Source organism: Drosophila sulfurigaster, chromosome 2L (genome assembly GCF_023558435.1).
Source record: "Drosophila sulfurigaster albostrigata strain 15112-1811.04 chromosome 2L, ASM2355843v2, whole genome shotgun sequence".
NCBI lineage: Eukaryota > Metazoa > Arthropoda > Insecta > Diptera > Drosophilidae > Drosophila > Drosophila sulfurigaster.
The window spans coordinates 2,017,442-2,037,202 of NC_084881.1; the positions used below are offsets into that span (position 1 = coordinate 2,017,442).

General features: G+C 43.7%; 1 protein-coding gene across 1 annotated transcript; it reads right to left on the bottom strand.

Annotated features, from left to right (window-relative positions):
• Positions 1-16,684: 16,684 nt before the first annotated feature.
• On the bottom strand, positions 16,685-18,699 carry LOC133849029 (uncharacterized). Its single transcript, XM_062284853.1, has 2 exons — positions 18,359-18,699; positions 16,685-17,237 (listed from the first exon to the last, which is right to left on the bottom strand). Exons 1-2 carry the CDS (start codon positions 18,507-18,509, stop codon positions 16,708-16,710), a joined length of 681 nt encoding a protein of 226 aa, XP_062140837.1. The 5' UTR covers positions 18,510-18,699; the 3' UTR covers positions 16,685-16,707.
• Positions 18,700-19,761: the final 1,062 nt, after the last annotated feature.

A 19,761-nucleotide genomic window follows, 5' to 3' on the forward strand; every position in this document is an offset into this window, starting at 1 on the left:
AATAGGCTCAGACCATGTTCAGTTGATAGTTTATTGATTTTAAATTCATTTTATAAAAGTTTTAGCGATTAAGATTGATCCATTTGATACCAAAAAATAAACCTTTTTTAATTTTAAGTTTTTGATTAATGAAGAACTGATTGAATTTTGTGTTCCCTAATATTTTAAGCATTACTTTTGTTCAATAATATTAATCATTACCTTTGTTCATTAATTTTAAGCAATAATTGAATTTTAATTTTAAGCGTTAAAACTGAAGAAATAAATGAAGTGATTTGTTAGTTAATTTTACTCATCGCAACTTTTTTTCCGTTAAAACAAACAAATTTGTACATACAAACTACACACACAAACACATATTCGCAGGCAATTCTCGATCTGATTGCTTCACTCACAATCAAATCAAATGCAACTTGATCGATGTCTGAGCTTTCGTTTTTATCGTTAGACTCGATCGTCTTTTTCGGTACAATCATTTCCGATCATCAAACCGGTATGCAACAATCAGTTTGAATCAGTAAGCAGAGCAATCAAATCAGTTGCACGAACTGTTCGTTTTGTGCACGAAGATTGATCGAACAATTTTTGTTGCGATCAACTTTTTGAGTTGTGACGGGTTTGAGCGAGGCTGATCGAACCGACTCGATCATACTCAATGTCTTGATTTCACACAATTTTTTTCCGCACTATTCAATATTTATTTAATTATGTCACTTTTGTCGTTTAGTTGGCGATATATATATATATTTATACCCGCTACCCATAGGGTAGAAGGGTATTATAACTTTGTGCCGACAGGAAATGTATACAGGTAAAAGGAGGCATCTCCGACCCTATAAAGTATATATATTCTTGATCAGCGTCAACAGCCGAGACGATCTAGCCATGTCCGTCTGTCCGTCTGTGTGTCTGTCCGTATGAACACCTAGATCTCACAGACTATAAGAGATAGAGCTATAATTTTTTTCGACAGCATTTGTTATGTTTGCTCGCAGATCAAGTTTGTTACAAATTTTTACCACGCCCCCTTCCGCCCCTGCAAATCAAAAAAATCGAATAACAAGCTTAATTTTGAATTTAGAGTTTGGTATATAGAGTAATAACTAAAGTAGTTATGATTCCTGAAAATTTGGTTGCGATCAGATAAAAATTGTGGAAGTTATTAAAGAAATACTTTTGTATGGGCAAAAATGCCAACTTACTGGGGGTCTTAGTTGCTTTGGCTGACAATCTGGTATATTGTGCCGTCTATGGTATATTTTGAATGTGGCACTATATCGATATACCACATATACCATTTGGTATATTTTCAGTATTTTTACAGTATATGGGGTATACTTTGAGAATAATACCGCAAAATAACACATCGCTCAATAAGTCCCCGGCCTGACATAAAGGGGCGATCAATTATCATAAGTAAAAATACAACTCTGCGAAAATTTTTTGTGGAAGTCCTCATTAAACACTGTATTTTGATGGGAAAGAATACGGTAGAAGCCGAAATTTGGCTTGATAGGCATTACCCGGATCTCTAGGAAAATCAACCATTTAGGATTGGTATAATGAATTTAAACGTGGTCGTGTGGTTACTAGCGGACGGGTTCAGAAAATTTTAAAAATGGTATTGGCCTTTGGCTGACAATCTGGATATATTGTGCCGTCTATGGTATATTTATACAGTAATGAATGTGGCACTATATCGATATACCACATATACGTCATTTGGTATATTTTGGGATGCATATGGTATATTGATTATACTTTGAGAATAATACCGCAAAATAAATATTGTCCACTTCATCAGGATATGCACCGTGTGACAGTCTAAATTGAGGTTGGGTACTCTCCAGATTTGGCCCCAGCGACGGGTATCTCACAGTCGAGTACACTCAACTGACTGTATAGCCTTAGATGGAAACTAAATTGATGAATAAAAGTAAATTTTTATGTGCTTTTATTGAGTGGTGTGTTATATTGCTTTTATTCAAAATGGGTAGCTGGTATCTCACAGTCGAGTACACTCAACTGTAGCTTTCTTGTTTTTTTTTTATTTACTGTTTGTTTTATATTTTGAATCTTCTCTTACGAGACTAACAAAATGTGTTTAAATCTTAAAAATACTACAGTATTCTAACAGTTTCTTAAGCTGAATTTATGGATCATAGGCCAGTGAGTTGGTGAACCAGGGGAAACGCAGTCAAGGTTGCTAGGTTTTATAATTGCTTGATACAGCTGTCTTCCTTTCGGGGACACGAGGCGAGATCCCCAGTGCGTGTACTTAGCGTTATTGTCTCCTGCTGCTATAAAGTAGTTGCCTAGCGAGTTGAAGTAGTCAATAAACCCAACTGTATAATGATAGATGTGGCATGCAGATAGCTAGTGGAAACGCATTGTGGAAGTGGTGTTTAATGCGGTTTTTAATCAGTATTCCAGTGCCTCAATGGGTCTTTCCATCAGGATGATTTGTACAGTAGAACAAATACCCTCGGATTTGGAAATTGTATTTGTTGGTAGGGTGGGTTTCTGCAAGTAGCATTACGTCGATTTCATTGTCATTCATGAATTGTGCTAGCTCAACGCCGTTGGCATTCCACAGTGCAATGCGTAGGAGAGCCATTGATTATTTTGAAAGTGTCTTTTGGACCATCTGAATCAAAATATTTTGAATTATCATCAGACTTTGCATGGTTGTTCACATAAAAGCAATGAATTCCTCAATGCTTTGTTGCAGTCTGAGTATCATCGTTTCCATTTTAGGTGGTGATTGGTCATTGCAAGCAGGGCTCGCCTGATTCAATTTTATAACGCTTGCAAAGTTTACGTTTTTAGTTACGTTGGAACTACCGAGTGATGACCTGGCTGCTGACGAAAAGAAAACTTCAGGCGTGAGTTTGGAGGGTACTAATGGTGCGTTGTGGGATCGCGTTATTAAGACTCTATGGTTGATTCGACTTTTTAACTCTTTGTATACTGGACAGCCTTTGTAGTTTGCAGTGTGGTTTCCTCCGCAGTTACTACATTTTTTAGTGGTTGGGTCTTTTTGTGCTTTACATTCAGCAGATGTATGCAGTCCACCGCAAGCTACGCATACAGAGCGGAGTGTGCATTAATATTTAGTGTGGCCGTATTCTTGGCAATTTGCGGACTGGAATGGGCCATTGCTTTTGTGCGGCTCTTCGACTGTAATTCTGCGGTGCAGTAAGAACTGGACTTTGTAGATGGGATGCACTTCGTTTTTCTTGAGGGCCTTGGAGTCAGGGACGAGTTCCACTTTGAAGAGAGGTTGCGGTTGTTTTTTTCTATTGCGGATATTTATAACGGTTTTTACGTTGAAACCTTTATTTTTAGTGCCTGTTCTACTTCAGTAGTGTTAACATCTGGATCGATGCCTTTTATGACCACTTGCTTTTTTTCTTGGCGTTTAGAAGCTCCGTCAATTTTCTGAAGTTTTCTTCGCTTTTCACTTGGACCTTTGTTTCATGAATGTCTCCTTTAGTCAAGGGGATCACGTGGAAGCTATCTTTACCAATAAGATCGATTATTGTTTTCACAAGGTTGTAGATGTATAGCGGAGGCGGTTTCGCTTTCCTTTTCTCCGCATCCGTGACTGTAGAAGGCATTTTGTCAGCCAAAATTTCAAATCTATTTGCTGTATTAGGGCTCTGCACAGTTCCTTGATTGGAGGGAGCCCGATTGATTTTTGCGACGTTACCCATTTTCGAATGTGACTTTGTTTTCTTTTAATGTTTACGTAGCGATGCATGCCAGTCTGTATGGTCGAACCTTGCTTTTTACTTAGTGCGTTTGTCAGTGCAGCCAGTTCAGCTGACATAGCAGGTAGAACGATCGACGGTATCGGGCATACAGACGAAACTGATGTTGTTGTTGTTGTCATTGCATTTACAGTTGCTACTGACGTCACTGTGCTAGTTACCGTGGCCAGACAAGTGTGCAGTTGGGGCGAGGCAAAACAAGGAAAGGGGGAAACACATTTATCGCTTACCTTGCTTTGCGCTGTCGGTAAAGCAGACGGAGAGAGAGTGCGCCCTTTCGTTGAGAGTAGGCTTGAGGTCGTTTTTCGGTGTTGGGGTTAACTCTCGCGGTTGATCGGCAGAAGCTTTTGTTTTTCCCTGGAGTGAGCCAAGCAGTTGGGACAGAACTTGCTAATAAGTACTGGCCGGCGTCAGCTGGGTGAACCGCGGACATTTGAAAAGTGCGAGGATACCGTGACTCACCCGACAGCGGAACGAGTCTGTGCAGGGAGGCATATAGCAACCCCGCTGGAGGGTGTCCTGGCGAGGTACGGAAACTCCACGCGGAGTGCCACCGGTGCAGGTGAGGGATCCGTCTCCATGGGGGTGACTGTTATCAGTGAGACCGCTCTTGGAAGGCTGGAATGATGTCAAGATCCTGACATATTGTGATTTGCACCAGTTCAACGGTTGCATACTTATAATTATAGTTCTCTGCAATTATTGCTCCATGCGCACTTGCTGCGTGGCCAGCAAACATCGGCAGCAAGGATCACGACTGAGCAGCCCAAGTGCGGCTCACATTCGTGCTCACCAGCAGCCAGCAACTACAAATATGCTCCATGTGCACTTGTTGCACAGATGGCGCTATACATCCGCAGCATCGACCACGACGAGCAGCAGGCGCATGGATAGCGGTCTTGCAGTGCGCCACTGGGAGTCGTCATCAGCCAATACCCGGAAACATCTGTTTCCATCAAATATGCCCCATACGCCTTTTGGCGCCATGGCGGCTCTTTCCCTAGATGACCACGACCGGCCGACTGCGATATCGCGCCAGGCAACGTTTTACTTGGACTTGGAATGCTGCATCTCACTGGAATCTATAATGCAGCCAGCAACTACAAAAAATGAGAATACAAATAAGAACATATTGTGGTGGCAACTGTTGACAGATGAATACATCCATATAGTCCTCTGCCATTACGCTACAAGCGCACCTGTTGCGTGACCAGCAAACATCAGCAGCTATAAATACGAAGAGCAACCCAAGTGCAGCTCTTAATCGCACTCACCAGTTAGCCAGCAACTATGAAAACGAGAATATACAAATTAGAACATATTGTGATTTGCACCAGTCAAACGGTTGCATACTTACATTTATAGTTCTCTACAATTAAGCTACAAGCACACTCGTTGTGTGGCGAGCAAACACATCCAGGCGGCTTTGATCTCGACGAACGGCGGCAGCAGCGCACTCCCTGGAGACGACACACGGACATTGCGAGCGGCAGACACATTCGAAGGAAGCCACTACATGGAGTAATCACGAGCCATTACTCATCACTCATCAGCCATTGAACATGTGCGGGCGGCACTATGGGGCGGTCGATGCATGTGGTTGTTGGAGACAGCAGTCTCATTGGACGCTCCATGGTGTTGCCGGCACCCCTATTGCAATGGCCAGCAATAAGTCCAGACTTGAACCCAATTGATAACCTTTGGGGCATCCTGGCAGCAAAAGTTTACAAGGGTGGAAGACAGTTTGAGTCATTAAAGGGCTTGAAGGATGCCATTGTTAAAGAATGGGTTGCCATCGACACAAACTCGCTCCAAATCTTGGTGAACTCAATGCCCCAACGTTTAGAATTGTTCGTACAAGAAAACGGAGATTCAATTCCAAATTAAAATAATAATCCTAAGTAATTTTGTTACGTAGTTCCTTAATATTTTGCATTTTTTTATTTTGCACAAATATCAATTTTCGCTAAACAATTTTTTCAATTAAATTTTTTATGTATTAAACATTTTTTAATTTAATAAAAATCATGTTTATCAAATTTCAATACCAACTACCTATTGAAATAAAATATTGATAGAAAATGCGCCAAGTAAAAGTTAAAAAATAAACCAACAAAATATGATGCACAAATATCAATTTTACTGAGGTACTACCAGATGATCTCAACGCGGCGGCCTGCGGCAGCATACCCGATGACGCACCATTTGGATGGGCGAGTTGCAGCTGAGGTCAAAATTTCAATGGCCGAGATACCTGGAATACATGCTAGGTTTGTGCCGCACACAATTGTGCGGCCGGCATGCACATCCAGCAGCATGGTTTTGATTTTCTACAGCACGGACGCGGAGCAGCAGACACCAGGTAGGAATCACCAGCCAATACACGGAGACACGCCGTCTCAACACAATACACATGCATCTGCATGTACATGCTTACAAGGTGATGCCAACTGGATGGTTTAGCAGCACTGTACCTGATAGACGCATCATTTGCCTGCGAATAACTGGAATTATCTCACGTGCTGCTACACTGGACAAGATGCGAGGCTATGGTCGCGCTATTCCAGCGTGGCCGGCTACATATCCAGCAGCGTCGATTCCACCGATGCGTAACTCACACGGACATAAAACGGCATTCACCACGACGCGCTCCAACCAGCCATTACACGGAGTCTCATGATGTCTCCAACAAACACGCAATTGCAATTGCAATTGCACATTTTCAACACATCTGTCACGACGCACTGGAATTGTTCGACACGCTGTATTAATGGGCATTTATGCTAGGCTAGTGTCGCGCAATTTACATTTTGTTATTGCCACTACTCACGCTTGGCACGACTGCCATGCGTAGAAAAAAGCTCTCCAGTCATAAAAGCTGTTTTGTGCTATGTATGTATCAATCGAGCTACAGTGCTTAGCGTATGCTAGCAGTTCATACAAAATACTGGGGTCTCCCTGTGATCGTAAGTACATACATAGCCACTGTGTACATACACACACAGCTGCATGTGTAACACAAGCTGCCAACACAAGCACCAATACCAGCAAGCAACCGTCGCACACGAATATGCACACAATTGCGAATTCGGACCGCATAGCGGACAGCTTTTGGACATGTCGACCACCCGTTTTTGTGGCCATAATTAAAATTTTTGATATTAACAAGATTTTTGAATGCAGGTATCTTGTATAATGAAAATTAATACTATAGGATGGCATTTCAGAAAAGTGGGCGTATCAACGCCCACAGAAATCGAAAAAAAGGGAATATCTAAAGAGAAAAATAAACGGTTTGATACTTATGTTCCTGGTGAAGCAAGCGATGGATGGTTATGATGATTGGTTCAAATCGATGGACCAAATATTGTGGTGGCGCAAGAAATTATTTCCTTTCCCGATCTACTTAAAATTATTATTTTTTTTTTTTTTTATTTATATACAGTGTTTGGGGGTAGGTTTGACCGCTTGTATCGAAAAAGAGATCGAAAAGAGATTGTTCCCGGCACTTCGCTCAGCTAGTGCCAAAGTATGAACTAGCTGAGCTAGTTCGGCTCTGCCGTGGAGAGTTAGGGGAGAGAGAATCTGGGAGCATTGGAACTTGAAGTGTTTGCTTGTGAGTGAGCGAAAAAGCTTTGAGTTTTCGTTCGGTGGAGCGGTCAATCACTTACAATGCGCTCGCCCCAGCATTCTCCCCCTTGCAATATTAGGGTTGCAAAGGAAATTAGGCGCAGGTGCCCGATAGAATCAATTCCATGATGTAATTCTGTACCATGAAGAGTCCGCCTTGACTCTGCAGGATTATAACCGGATACACGTCAGCCCCCAAGACCGCAGACACCGACGCCGAGCGGAACCCGTCCTTGTCAGCCAACACGAATTTGCTAAAAAACAAGTAAGAAAGTTACAGTCGAGTGTGCTCGACTGTGAGATATCCCTGCTACCCATTTTAATAAGGGCAAAATATTGCGGTATTATTTTCAAAATATACCGAAAATACTAAAAAATACTAAAAATATACCAAATGGTCTGTTTGCTATATCAATATAGTACCGCATTCAAAATATACCATAGACGGCTCAATATACCAGATTGTCAGCCAAAGCAACTAAGACCCTTAGTAAATAGGCGTTTTTGCCCATACAAAGTATTTCTTTAATAACTTCCACAATTTTTATCTGATCGCAACCAAATTTTCAGGAATCATAACTACTATAATTATTATTGTATATACCAAAATTCGTAACTTTAGCTTTAAAATTACGCTTGTTATTCGATTTTTTTGATTTGCGGGGGCGGAAGTAGGCGTGGCAAAAATTTGAAACAAACTTGATCTGCGTGCAAACATAACAAATGCTGTCGAAAAAATTATAGCTCTGTCTCTTACAGTCTCTGAGATCTAGGTGTTCATACGGACAGACGGACAGACACACAGACGGACAGACGGACAGACGGACATGGCTAGATCGTCTCGGCTGTTGACGCTGATCAAGAATATATATACTTTATAGGGTCGGAGATGCCTCCTTCTACCTGTTACATACATTTCCTGTCGGCACAAAGTTATAATACCCTTCTACCCTATGGGTAGCGGGTATAAAAACTGCACCCGGCGGGCGTAACAGTCCTGGTGGAGCTGTGGATCTGTCTTGAAGACGACATCCCTGCTCATGGGTGACGTATTGGAGAGCAACGTCGCCATACGGACTCCTTCAGCGTCCACGCGAGTAATGGAGAGGCCCATGACCATCACCATCGAATCGCTAATGGGGATTACGAGACAACACGGATCCAAGAGCACTCGTGCTTCGCCGTCTTCCCTGTGTCTCGCCATACCGCCGCAGTGGAAAGTATGCTCACTCCAGTGCACTGGAGAAGTGCCGTCAGCGTCATGGCGTTGGTCCGTTGGTCAATGGGTCCGCGGAAGCCGGCCAAGAAATCGTTGCCATGGGTCATGCTGGTCGGGTGGGTGCCGGTTGATCGCGTCGGCCCCAGGGCTTGCTCGCTATCCGCCATTAGCAGCATCGTGTGGTGGTCCTCGCCACAATGGCTCCACCGTCCACTGCTGCGACAAGTGTCCCCGGAGTGAGCCAAGCAGTTGGGACAAAACTTGCTAATAAGTACTGGCCGGCGTCAGCTGGGTGAACCGCGGACATTTGAAAAGTGCGAGGATACCGTGACTCACCCGACAGCGGAACGAGTCTGTGCAGGGAGGCATATAGCAACCCCGCTGGAGGGTGTCCTGGCGAGGTACGGAAACTCCACGCGGAGTGCCACCGGTGCAGGTGAGGGATCCGTCTCCATGGGGGTGACTGTTATCAGTGAGACCGCTCTTGGAAGGCTGGAATGATGTCAAGATCCTGACATATTGTGATTTGCACCAGTTCAACGGTTGCATACTTATAATTATAGTTCTCTGCAATTATTGCTCCATGCGCACTTGCTGCGTGGCCAGCAAACATCGGCAGCAAGGATCACGACTGAGCAGCCCAAGTGCGGCTCACATTCGTGCTCAACAGCAGCCAGCAACTACAAATATGCTCCATGTGCACTTGTTGCACAGATGGCGCTATACATCCGCAGCATCGACCACGACGAGCAGCAGGCGCATGGATAGCGGTCTTGCAGTGCGCCACTGGGAGTCGTCATCAGCCAATACCCGGAAACATCTGTTTCCATCAAATATGCCCCATACGCCTTTTGGCGCCATGGCGGCTCTTTCCCTAGATGACCACGACCGGCCGACTGCGATATCGCGCCAGGCAACGTTTTACTTGGACTTGGAATGCTGCATCTCACTGGAATCTATAACGCAGCCAGCAACTACAAAAAATGAGAATACAAATGAGAACATATTGTGGTGGCAACTGTTGACAGATGCATACTTACATATAGTCCTCTGCCATTACGCTACAAGCGCACCTGTTGCGTGACCAGCAAACATCAGCAGCTATAAATACGAAGAGCAACCCAAGTGCAGCTCTTAATCGCACTCACCAGTTAGCCAGAAACTACAAAAACGAGAATATACAAATTATAACATATTGTGATTTGCACCAGTCAAACGGTTGCATACTTACATTTATAGTTCTCTTTTATTAGGCTACAAGCGCACTCGTTGCGTGGAGAGCAAATACCCAGACGGCATTGATCTCGACGAACGGCGGCAGCAGCGCACTCCCTGGAGACGACACACGGACATTGCGAGCGGCAGACATATGCGAAGGAAGCCACTTCACGTAGTAATCACGAGCAATTAGCCATTGAACATGTGCGGGCGGCACTATGGGGCGGTCGATGCATGTGGTTGTTGGAGACAGCAGTCTCATTGGACGCTCCATGGTGTTGCCGGCACATACCCCTATTGCAGTGGCCAGCAATAAGTCCAGACTTGAACCCAATTGATAACCCTTGGGGCATCCTGGCAGCAAAAGTTTACAAGGATGGAAGACAGTTTGAGTCATTGAAGGGCTTGAAGGAAGCCATTGTTAAAGAATGGGATGCCATCGACACAAACACGTAGTTCCTTAATATTTTGTTTTTTTCAATTTTGCACAATTATCAACTTTTGCAGAACAATTTTTATACCCGCTACTCATAGGGTAGAAGGGTATTATAACTTTGTGCCGGCAGAAAATGTATGTAACAGGTAGAAGGAGGCATCTCCGTCCCTGTAAAGTATATATATTCTTGATCAGCGTCAACAGCCGAGACGATCTAGCCATGTCCATCTGTCCGTCTGTGTGTCTGTCCGTATGAACACCTAGATCTCACAGACTATAAGAGATAGAGCTATAATTTTTTTTCGACAGCATTTGTTATGTTTGCTCGCAGATCAAGTTTGTTACAAATTTTTACCACGCCCTCTTCCGCCCCTGCAAATCAAAAAAAATCGAATAACAAGCTTAATTTTGAATTTAGAGTTTGGTATATACAGTAATAACTAAAGTAGTTATGATTCCTGAAAATTTGGTTGCGATCAGTTAAAAATTGTGGAAGTTATTAAAGAAATACTTTTGTATGGGCAAAAACGCCTACTTACTATGGGTCTGTGTTGCTTTGACCGACAATCTGGTACATTGTGCCGTCTATGGTATGTTTTGAATGGTGTACTATATCGATATACCAAACATATCATTTGGTATATTTTTAGTATTTTCGGTATATTTTGAGAATGATACCGCAATATTTTGCCTTTATTAAAAATAGGTAGCGGGTATCTCACAGTCGAGCACACTCGACTGTAACATTCTTACTTGTTTCAATTAAATTTGTTATGTATTAAACATTTTATAATTTAATAAAAATCATGTTTATCAAATTTCAATACCAACTAAAAGTTACAAAATAAACCAACAAAATATGATGCACAAATGTCAATTTTACTGAGGTACTACCAGATGATCTCAACGCGGCGGCCTGAGGCAGCATACCCGATGACGCACCATTTGGATGGGCGAGTTGCAGCTGAGGTCAAAATTTCAATGGGCGACATACCTGGAATACATGATAGGTTTGTGCCGCATACAATTGTGCGGCCGGCATGCACATCCAGCAGCATGGTTTAGACTTTCGGCAGCACTGACGCGACGCACGGACGCGGAGCAGCAGACACCAGGGAGGAATCACCAGCCAATACACGGAGACACGCCGTCTCAACACAATACACATGTATCTGCATGTACATGCTTACAAGGTGATGCCGACTTGATGGTTTAACAGCACTGTACCTGATAGACGCGTCATTTGCCTGCGAATAACTGGAATTATCTCACGTGCTGCTACACTGGACAAGATGCGAGGCTATGGTCGCGCTATTCCAACGTGGCCGGCTACATATCCAGCAGCGTCGATTCCACCGATGCGTAACTCACACGGACATAAAGCGGCATTCACCAAGACGCGCTCCAACCAGCCATTACACGGAGTGTCATGATGTCTCCAACAAACACGCAGTTGCAATTGCAATTGCACATTTTCAACACATCTGTCACGACGCACTGGAATTGTTCGACACGCTGTATTAATGGACATTTATGCTAGGCTAGTGTCGCGCAATTTACATTTTGTTATTGTGCGACCGGCTTAATATTAGCCATTGCCACTACTCACGCTTGGCACGACTGCCATGCGTAGAAAAAAGCTCTCCAGTCATAAAAGCTCTTTTGTGCTATGTATGTATCAATCGAGCTACAGTGCTTAGCGTATGCTAGCAGTTCATAGAAAATACTGGGGTCTCCCTGTGATCGTAAGTACATACATAGCCACTGTGTACATACACACACAGCTGCATGTGTAACACAAGCTGCCACCACAAGCACCAATACCAGCAAGCAACCGTCGCACACGACATTCGGACAGCCTTTGGACATGTCGACCACTGTCTGCTGTCCACAATACATGCATCACATCGCTGCTTGCAGCCAATACTCCCCATACCGGAAATAATACGCTGACGGACAATTTGCGCTGCCACGCAGGCGTATAGAAATGCACTGTGGCGCCCGCACCACCATCAGCTGCCACTACGGCCCACCTGACGTTATACACACACACAATTTGGACCACCACACATTGACGCAACCACCCCTGGCTTAGGCTGGACCTGCGTCAACTCCAGCTAAGCGTCACCTGGCGCAATCGCACCATCTCAACATGACGGTTTTTTTCATATAGATTATAATTTTTCACTAAGCCATTGTTAATAACCATGTAGATCGCGACTATGACGACTTGGCAGCCTGGTCCTATGCCTAGATGCCGGACTGTCGCACTTCGCGATTGTTTACTGAGATACAACAGCAAATACCTGGAGCAAACCTTCGATAACCTACCAATAAGATTCGTCGAATGTCCCCTTGTGAGTTGCTCGATTCGCGGCCGCTTATAGCAGCGGATGCGTGATGAGAAGGAATAGGCGAATATTTTTTTAAAAAGGGCGGTTTGGACTAAAACGACATCTTTCTCTCTCCCTTTTATGTCACCGCGACCTGCGAGTCGCACTAACATTAAAAGTTAGCTAAGTAGGTAAGTTAGCTGTATTCCCATGTTTTCCTCTGTGCAATGGCCACTGCCGATAGGGGTGAGAGAGTGTCCAGTCGCCGAGGCGATCGGACGTGTTTCGCGAGAGCTGCTGCGAGTCTGCCACTAAGCTGATAATTGCTATTGGCAATTATTGTCAACGACTCTAGCGGAGTGTCGAGGGCCGCCGCCGACGCGCGATCGCAGTGCACAGTCACCTGTTCTGCCAGCACTAGTAATACAAATTAGTCGTAACTAAGCTAATCTAAGCAGAACAGACTCTGTACCCCGTTCATGTGTAAAATAAGCCCCGCCGCCAAGCGCAGCGCCAGCACTGTTAAAAAATAAACCAATAAACCACGCCAAGCGCGCGAGTTACCTTCTCTACCCTATTCCAAGAGATGTAGAGTCTACGACAAACTCGAAGAGGCACGATCCGGCTGGACACAATTGGGAACAACCATTATAAAAACGACAAAAGAGAAGACAGAATCCGGAAGTGGCGTTTTGTTTCGACTCAGGCAGTCGAGTGTGAACATTGCAACTCACCAGACGTTGAAATAAAAAAGAAAAAGTAAATAAGCAATAAACACCTGTGCGTTTTAAATTACATCAGCAAAAAAAAGGACATATACACCAATAGTGTTACTAACATATTGGTAACTCGCGCCAATACACACAAAAAAAAAATTAAATCCTGTCTTCTTATTCTCAAGAAAAACTGTAAAGCGAAAACAAAATATGAAGTGAATTCAATTTAACTAATTAAATTGAAAAAAGTTAAAACCAAAAACTTTAAAGCGAAAAAGTGAATAAAGTGAATTCAAGTTCAAAATCATGTCGTCCATTGTCAAGGAGTGGGACTCCAAGGTCGACTACGATTTCCTTAAGGAATTCAACAACTTCATGGACCAGCAGGAAAGGGAGGATAATGCAGCTCCAGCCAATACGGATGCAACAAATTCGAGAGTGACCAGCGATGGAAAATAAAACCAAAACAGTAAGGTGCCATATCCCACCGCTCTACCAAAGGCTCCAAGTACATTGTATCGCTACTATCACAAACGGACTCTGACATGTCGAATATACCATACTGGGGCTCATACACGAGCAACGGCACCCCAGAGCCAGACATAGCAGACAAACATGACAAGGAGAAATTGACGGCACAAACAGTAACTGAAACTGCAATTGTGCATAACGTTACCATAATTTCCCCTCCACGCACACGTAATCACACAAAAACAAAAATAACAGGCAAGCACATACATACATGCTGGAAAAGGAGAGAACGACGACACTATTCGCAACTGCAATTGCGCATAACGCTATGGAAATTTCCCCTTTACACACACACTCACACGCACACGGTCACAAAACAATAGCTAAAACGATGACAACAGTATACGCGCCAATTTCTCCCGCACAAAGAGAAAAACAAGGCATAACCAAAACGGATGCCGTAATAACAACTGCAACAAGTAGGACAACTGTAAACGATCATGACAAGCACATTCAAACCAACAATAGCCAGCAACTGCATAACCAATTAACAGAGAAATCCACCAGCAATAATGCAACTGCAAAAGCATTAACAGAAAACATAAATACTAATGTTAACAGCGCTTACGATACTCGCGACAGCACAGACAAAAACCAAATCAAAGCTAACATGATTAAATCTTGGTTAACCAAGGTCCCACCACTGCTACCACACAAGCCATTAACATCAAATTACATTATACATAACATTATACATAACATTACATACAACACCACTGATAAGAAAATGTTCCGACATACATGCCCCAGACGGCTGGCAAAAATCCTCTGCTGAACCCTCCCCGAGGGTGCTGGCTGGGTAGGATCTGTATTACCTCATTGTCAACGGGTAGCAGATCTCTACTATACGTCGATGTTTCAGGTACTGCAGATCCTAGCTGAGGACTCTGTTCCTTATCTTTCGGGCATCTGTCTGGAGATAAGTAGCAGAATCCATAGTACGAGGTGTCTGGCGGTCAGACTGAAAACGCTATGGGGGGCTCCCAAGAATAAAATTAGCCACTTATGTCTCAGTAATGGAGCATATAAACCAACAAACCCGAGCTGGGATGTCAGCTCAAACGTCGGTGGAAGGCGTGACTGCTACCACCGTCGGGCACGGGCGGGAGAGATCCTCTCTGCGTGTCGCCAGCGGTCACACCTCTGATGCGGCGGGAGCAGGCCGAATCAGTTGTAACAACACTGCCACCAACAAAAACTCGAGGTTGGTGCGCGCGGGTGCTGTGGTCTTAACCGACACGGACCAAAAAAGCGCTGCGCCAATTTCTACGGTGGAGGGGGAACGTCTTCCCCTTCAGTTACCCCTGTCTATCGCCAGCACCTCCAAGGTTGCGCAGCGGGGCACGGGGGGCTCAAGGAGAAGGCCAAAAATAAGGCGGCGACCCGAATTCACGCAAGGCTTAGTGGCGTAGCAAACCTGTCCGTCATGGACCAGGAGAGGCTTGCCTGGGCCAACACGTGGATGCGGGAAAACCAACTTAGCCCCCTTCCAAAAGTCACTAAAGTGCAGACCGGTTCTACCGGCTCTGCCAACAACAAGGTGGAGTCCATGGCAAGCAAGCGCCAACGGTCCGCTGAGAGTCCCAAGCAAGGGGCCCCAGTGAGCAAGGGGCTGCGAGCACCTGGCTCCACCAACACGGACAAGACGAGACAGAGAGCAACGGTTGCTGAAAGTGCCAGGCGGCATCTCGCCGTTGCTTCCATTGACAGAGGGGACCCTAACGGGAAAATGTCTGCAGAGCAATGGCGGTTGACCCATAGTAAGCTGGTCGACGCACTGTTTGTCAGGATGCAGAATGTCCCAGACAGTCCAATGCCTACATTCGAAGGCACTGGCTGGATGAATGGTGTCAAGATCCTGACATGAAAGGACGACCCAACGTTACAGTGGCTGCAAGCGACCGTACCCAAACTGGACGGACTGTGGGAGGGGGCCAAGCTGGACGTGGTGGACAGGAATAACATTCCGTCCATGCCGAAGGCGAAAGTCCTTTTCCCCATAGTGGTGCAGGGCGAACGGGCGCTTCAGCTGCTCAAAAAGCAGAACCCGGCCATACCGACGAGTGATTGTTGCGTGGGACGAGTACACGTCTCTCCTAAAGTCTTACAAGAGGATGATTCCATCATCAAAAAGGTCTTCATGGAGAACCTTTTGCTCTGACCTGGACAACATCAAAGACACCTCCAGACTGAGGAAGCTGCTGTCCACGCAGGCTTCCAGTCCTAGTCTGCTCAAGTCGGGCGATGGAGTGTGGACGGAGACCAGTGCTGAAACTCTTGAAGCACTGCTCTCAAGTCATTTCCCGGGATGTATTGGTATGGAGAACAGTGACTGGCAGCTCCTTCCTAGGCTTCGGCCACGCATTGAGCGATGAGCGACTGAGCGACGCTCTCTCGAGCGACGTTAATGAGCGATCGCTTTGAGTGAGGTGGCCACGCACTGAGCGACATCATTTGAGTTGATTAGTTGTAAAAATGCCTTATTCTAGAGAGGTTCTACGAAATCTGTTTGAAAGCCGTTATGGTAAATATAGGCAATTAAAAAGAATACAAAGGCGTAGGTTTGGCGTTCATCCCATAAATCGATTGAGAAATGAGTATGGCGAGTTTCATCACTTATACAGAAATCTACGAAACCATCCAGATCGATTTTGGCAATACTTACGCATGTCAATCGATTCATTTGACTTGCTGTTAAGTACAATTGAAAATGAAATAAGTAAACCGAGATCAACAATTTCTGCTGAAGAACGATTGGTTTTATTATTAAGGTAAGTGTATGTAAGTGTTTTTAAGTAAATAATTATATTATAATACTGATGATAACATAAGTTGTAGTTTAATGTAATATTTATTCCTTATTTTTAATCTTAACAATTAATATATTTTGTATTTCATTTCTAATCTCCAACTTTTCGATGTCAGTAAATTTTTGAAAACAAGGCAAAAGTGATTTAAAAAATAATAAATCTTCGTTTTTGTTTTCTTCATCTGTTTCTTTTTCTTTTCCGATTTGATTTCTCAACATTTCCAGTCGCTCTTTTTCTATCTCCAAGAATTCGGTTTCCATATTAATTTTTCTTTTTCTGGGCGTAGATTTTGCGACCATACTTGTAGATGTTGTTGACATCATAGACATATTGCTTTCATCTTCATGAAGCATATCTGAAAGCATGTCATTCATGCTTTCATCGTCCTGCTGCAAATTGCCCTCAGTCGGATCTGGAGCAACTGTCTTTTTTAAAAAAGACATCAGCTCCAAGTATGGCCATTTAACATTAAATGTTTGAGCTTCGGATCCTGATGGTAGGCGTGGTAGTTTTTGCAATGTCCTTCTATATGTATCCTTTAAATTTTTCCATTTGGCCTTTGCTGCAGCTCCTAAAAATTAGATTTTATAAATATGCATATTGTTCATAACAATTAGTTTTTATTAATAATTATATTTTATTTTATATTAGTTTTATTTTGTTAAGCACATATTTTTATTTTTAGGTACCTTGCTACAGGTCATTCATTTCGTGACTTGGCATTTGCTTTTCGATTGGGAAGAAGCACTGTTAGCAACATTATATTCGAAACAAGCATTATAATTTGGAAATCACTCGTAAAGGAATATATGCCAACACCAACAACTGATACACTTCAAAAAGTTACGCAAGATTATTATAGGCGTTGGAAGTTTCCAAACTGTCTGGGTAGCATTGACGGAAAACATTGCTAAATTAAGTGCCCAGCTCATACTGGATCACATTATTTCAATTATTTGCATTATTTTTCAATTGTTTTGCAAGGAGTAGCAGATGCTGACAAAAAATTTATAACAATTGAAGTGGGTGGCAGAGGAAAGCAAAGCGATGGTGGCACATTTTGTGGATCCACTTTGTTTAGATTGCTGGAAGCAGGCAAATTCAATGTTCCACCACCACAAGCACTACCAGGCTCAAATATCATTTTGCCAAACTTTTAATTGGAGATGAAGCCTACCCACTGAAAAATTATTTAATGAGACCATATCCTCGAAAAAAGTTAAATGCCAAAAATGAAAACTACAATGAAAGATTATCAATCGCGAGGAAGTGCATTGAATGTGCTTTTGGTATTTTAACTAAGAAATGGCGAATTTTACAAAAAGATATTGAGACGAAACCTAGCACAGCAGTTCACATTATAAAATGTGCTTGCATTTTACATAATTATGTAAGAGAACGTGATGGGGACAGTGATCTGACTACATAAATACGACAGCAGAAATTAATAACGGAATAGTTGCTTCAAGAAATGTGGATATTCTTGAAGAACATTCACATTGCAATAGAAGCAGTCAGTCAGCAATGAATGTTAGAAATTCTTTAACAGATTTTTTTTGGGATTTCCGATATTAAGTCATTTGATTAAATAATGACACTTTAAATAAATATATATATTCATATACACATATTAAATATAACTTTACTTACGTTGTTATTGTATATTATACATAACGTTAAATAAAAGCTTACCTGTACAGTTACAAATAACTCCTACTTCATTCCATTCCTTATCAGTAGTATTTCTATTTTTGTACTCTTTATGAATGTCGTTCCATAAAACGGTTCGGCTTTGAACAGCCGAAATTAAACTTTCCGCGCATATTTTTTGCATTGTTTGCATTTTGTCGCTGAGCGATGTACTAAAAATTAAAACCAATTCTAGCGCTGAGCGACGTCGCTCTGACGCTCAAGAACTTCGCTCGTCGCTCAGCGGCTACGTGGCCACTCCAATGCTCTCTCATAAGCTTTAATATTTTACGTCGCTCGAGAGAGCGTCGCTCAGTCGCTCATCGCTCAATGCGTGGCCGAAGCCCTAGTCTCCCAGTTATGAGACCCCCTGCCGGTCTAATCACAGTTAATAAAATAATTTGGGCTATTGACTCCTTTGCGAAGGTCAGGTCGCCCGGTCTCGATGGACTTTCGCCAGCAATGCTGCAAGCCAGTAAGCTCACGACTGTTCCGAGGCTATCGGGTATCTATTCGGCGTGCCTCGCATGGGGTCATATCCCCACTCTTTGGAGGACCTCGAAAGTCATTTTCCTGCCCAAGGCGGGCAGGTCCCAAATGACTTCCGGCCTATCAGCCTAACCTCTTTCCTGCTAAAGACATTGGAAAAGCTACTTGATTTGCACATCAGAAGCAACTCAATGCATCTGTTGTCCCCAAATCAGCATGCGTACACAAAGGGCAAGTCCATTGAGACAGCTCTCCATGCTCTAGTAGCCTCCATTGAAAAAGCAGACCATTACAAAGAAAATGCCTTGGGTGCATTTCTTGACATTTCAGGCGCCTTCAATAACGTCACCACTGACGCTATTATGAAGGGCCTTACCTCAGTCAACACGGCACCAGCGATCCACAGGTGGGTCAACCGCCTTCTTTGCGACAGGCGGGTGGTGGCTACGTGGGGCAATGCGGCCATTACAAAGGAAGTGCGTGGTGCCACTCCCCAGGGTGGGGTTCTCTCGCCTCTCCTTTGGAATTTGGTCGTAAATAGCCTACTTCTAAAATTTACTAGACGGGCCCCCAAGTTAATTGCCTATGCCGACATAAGCATTTCGATAACTGGGAAATGCCCAACCACCCTTAGTTCCGTAATGGAACTTACTTTGCGGGAAGTTAAAGCATGGGCCGAATCAGTCGGGCTCAGCATTAACGCGGACAAAACGGACCTTATCCTCTTCACGAAGAGGTATAAGGTACCTGCGTGGTCCCCCCAAAAATAGGCTGCACCATACTAAAGCCGAGCCTAGCAGTAAAATACCTAGGTGTGGTCCTGGACAGCAAACTGTCATGGAAGCTTAACGTGTTAGAATGGGTGAAGAAAGCCACCGGAGCCTTGTATATGGCGAAAAAGATACTTAGTTGCACTT

Excerpts from the sequence above, each read along its gene's own strand:
- LOC133849029 (XM_062284853.1), bottom strand. The coding sequence starts at position 18,509 with ATGCAAACAATGCAAAAAATATGCGCGGAAAGTTTAATTTCGGCTGTT. Across the intron at positions 17,238-18,358 it reads AGTTATTTGTAACTGTACAG|GAGCTGCAGCAAAGGCCAAA; the intron begins GTAAGCTTTTAT and ends TCTAATTTTTAG.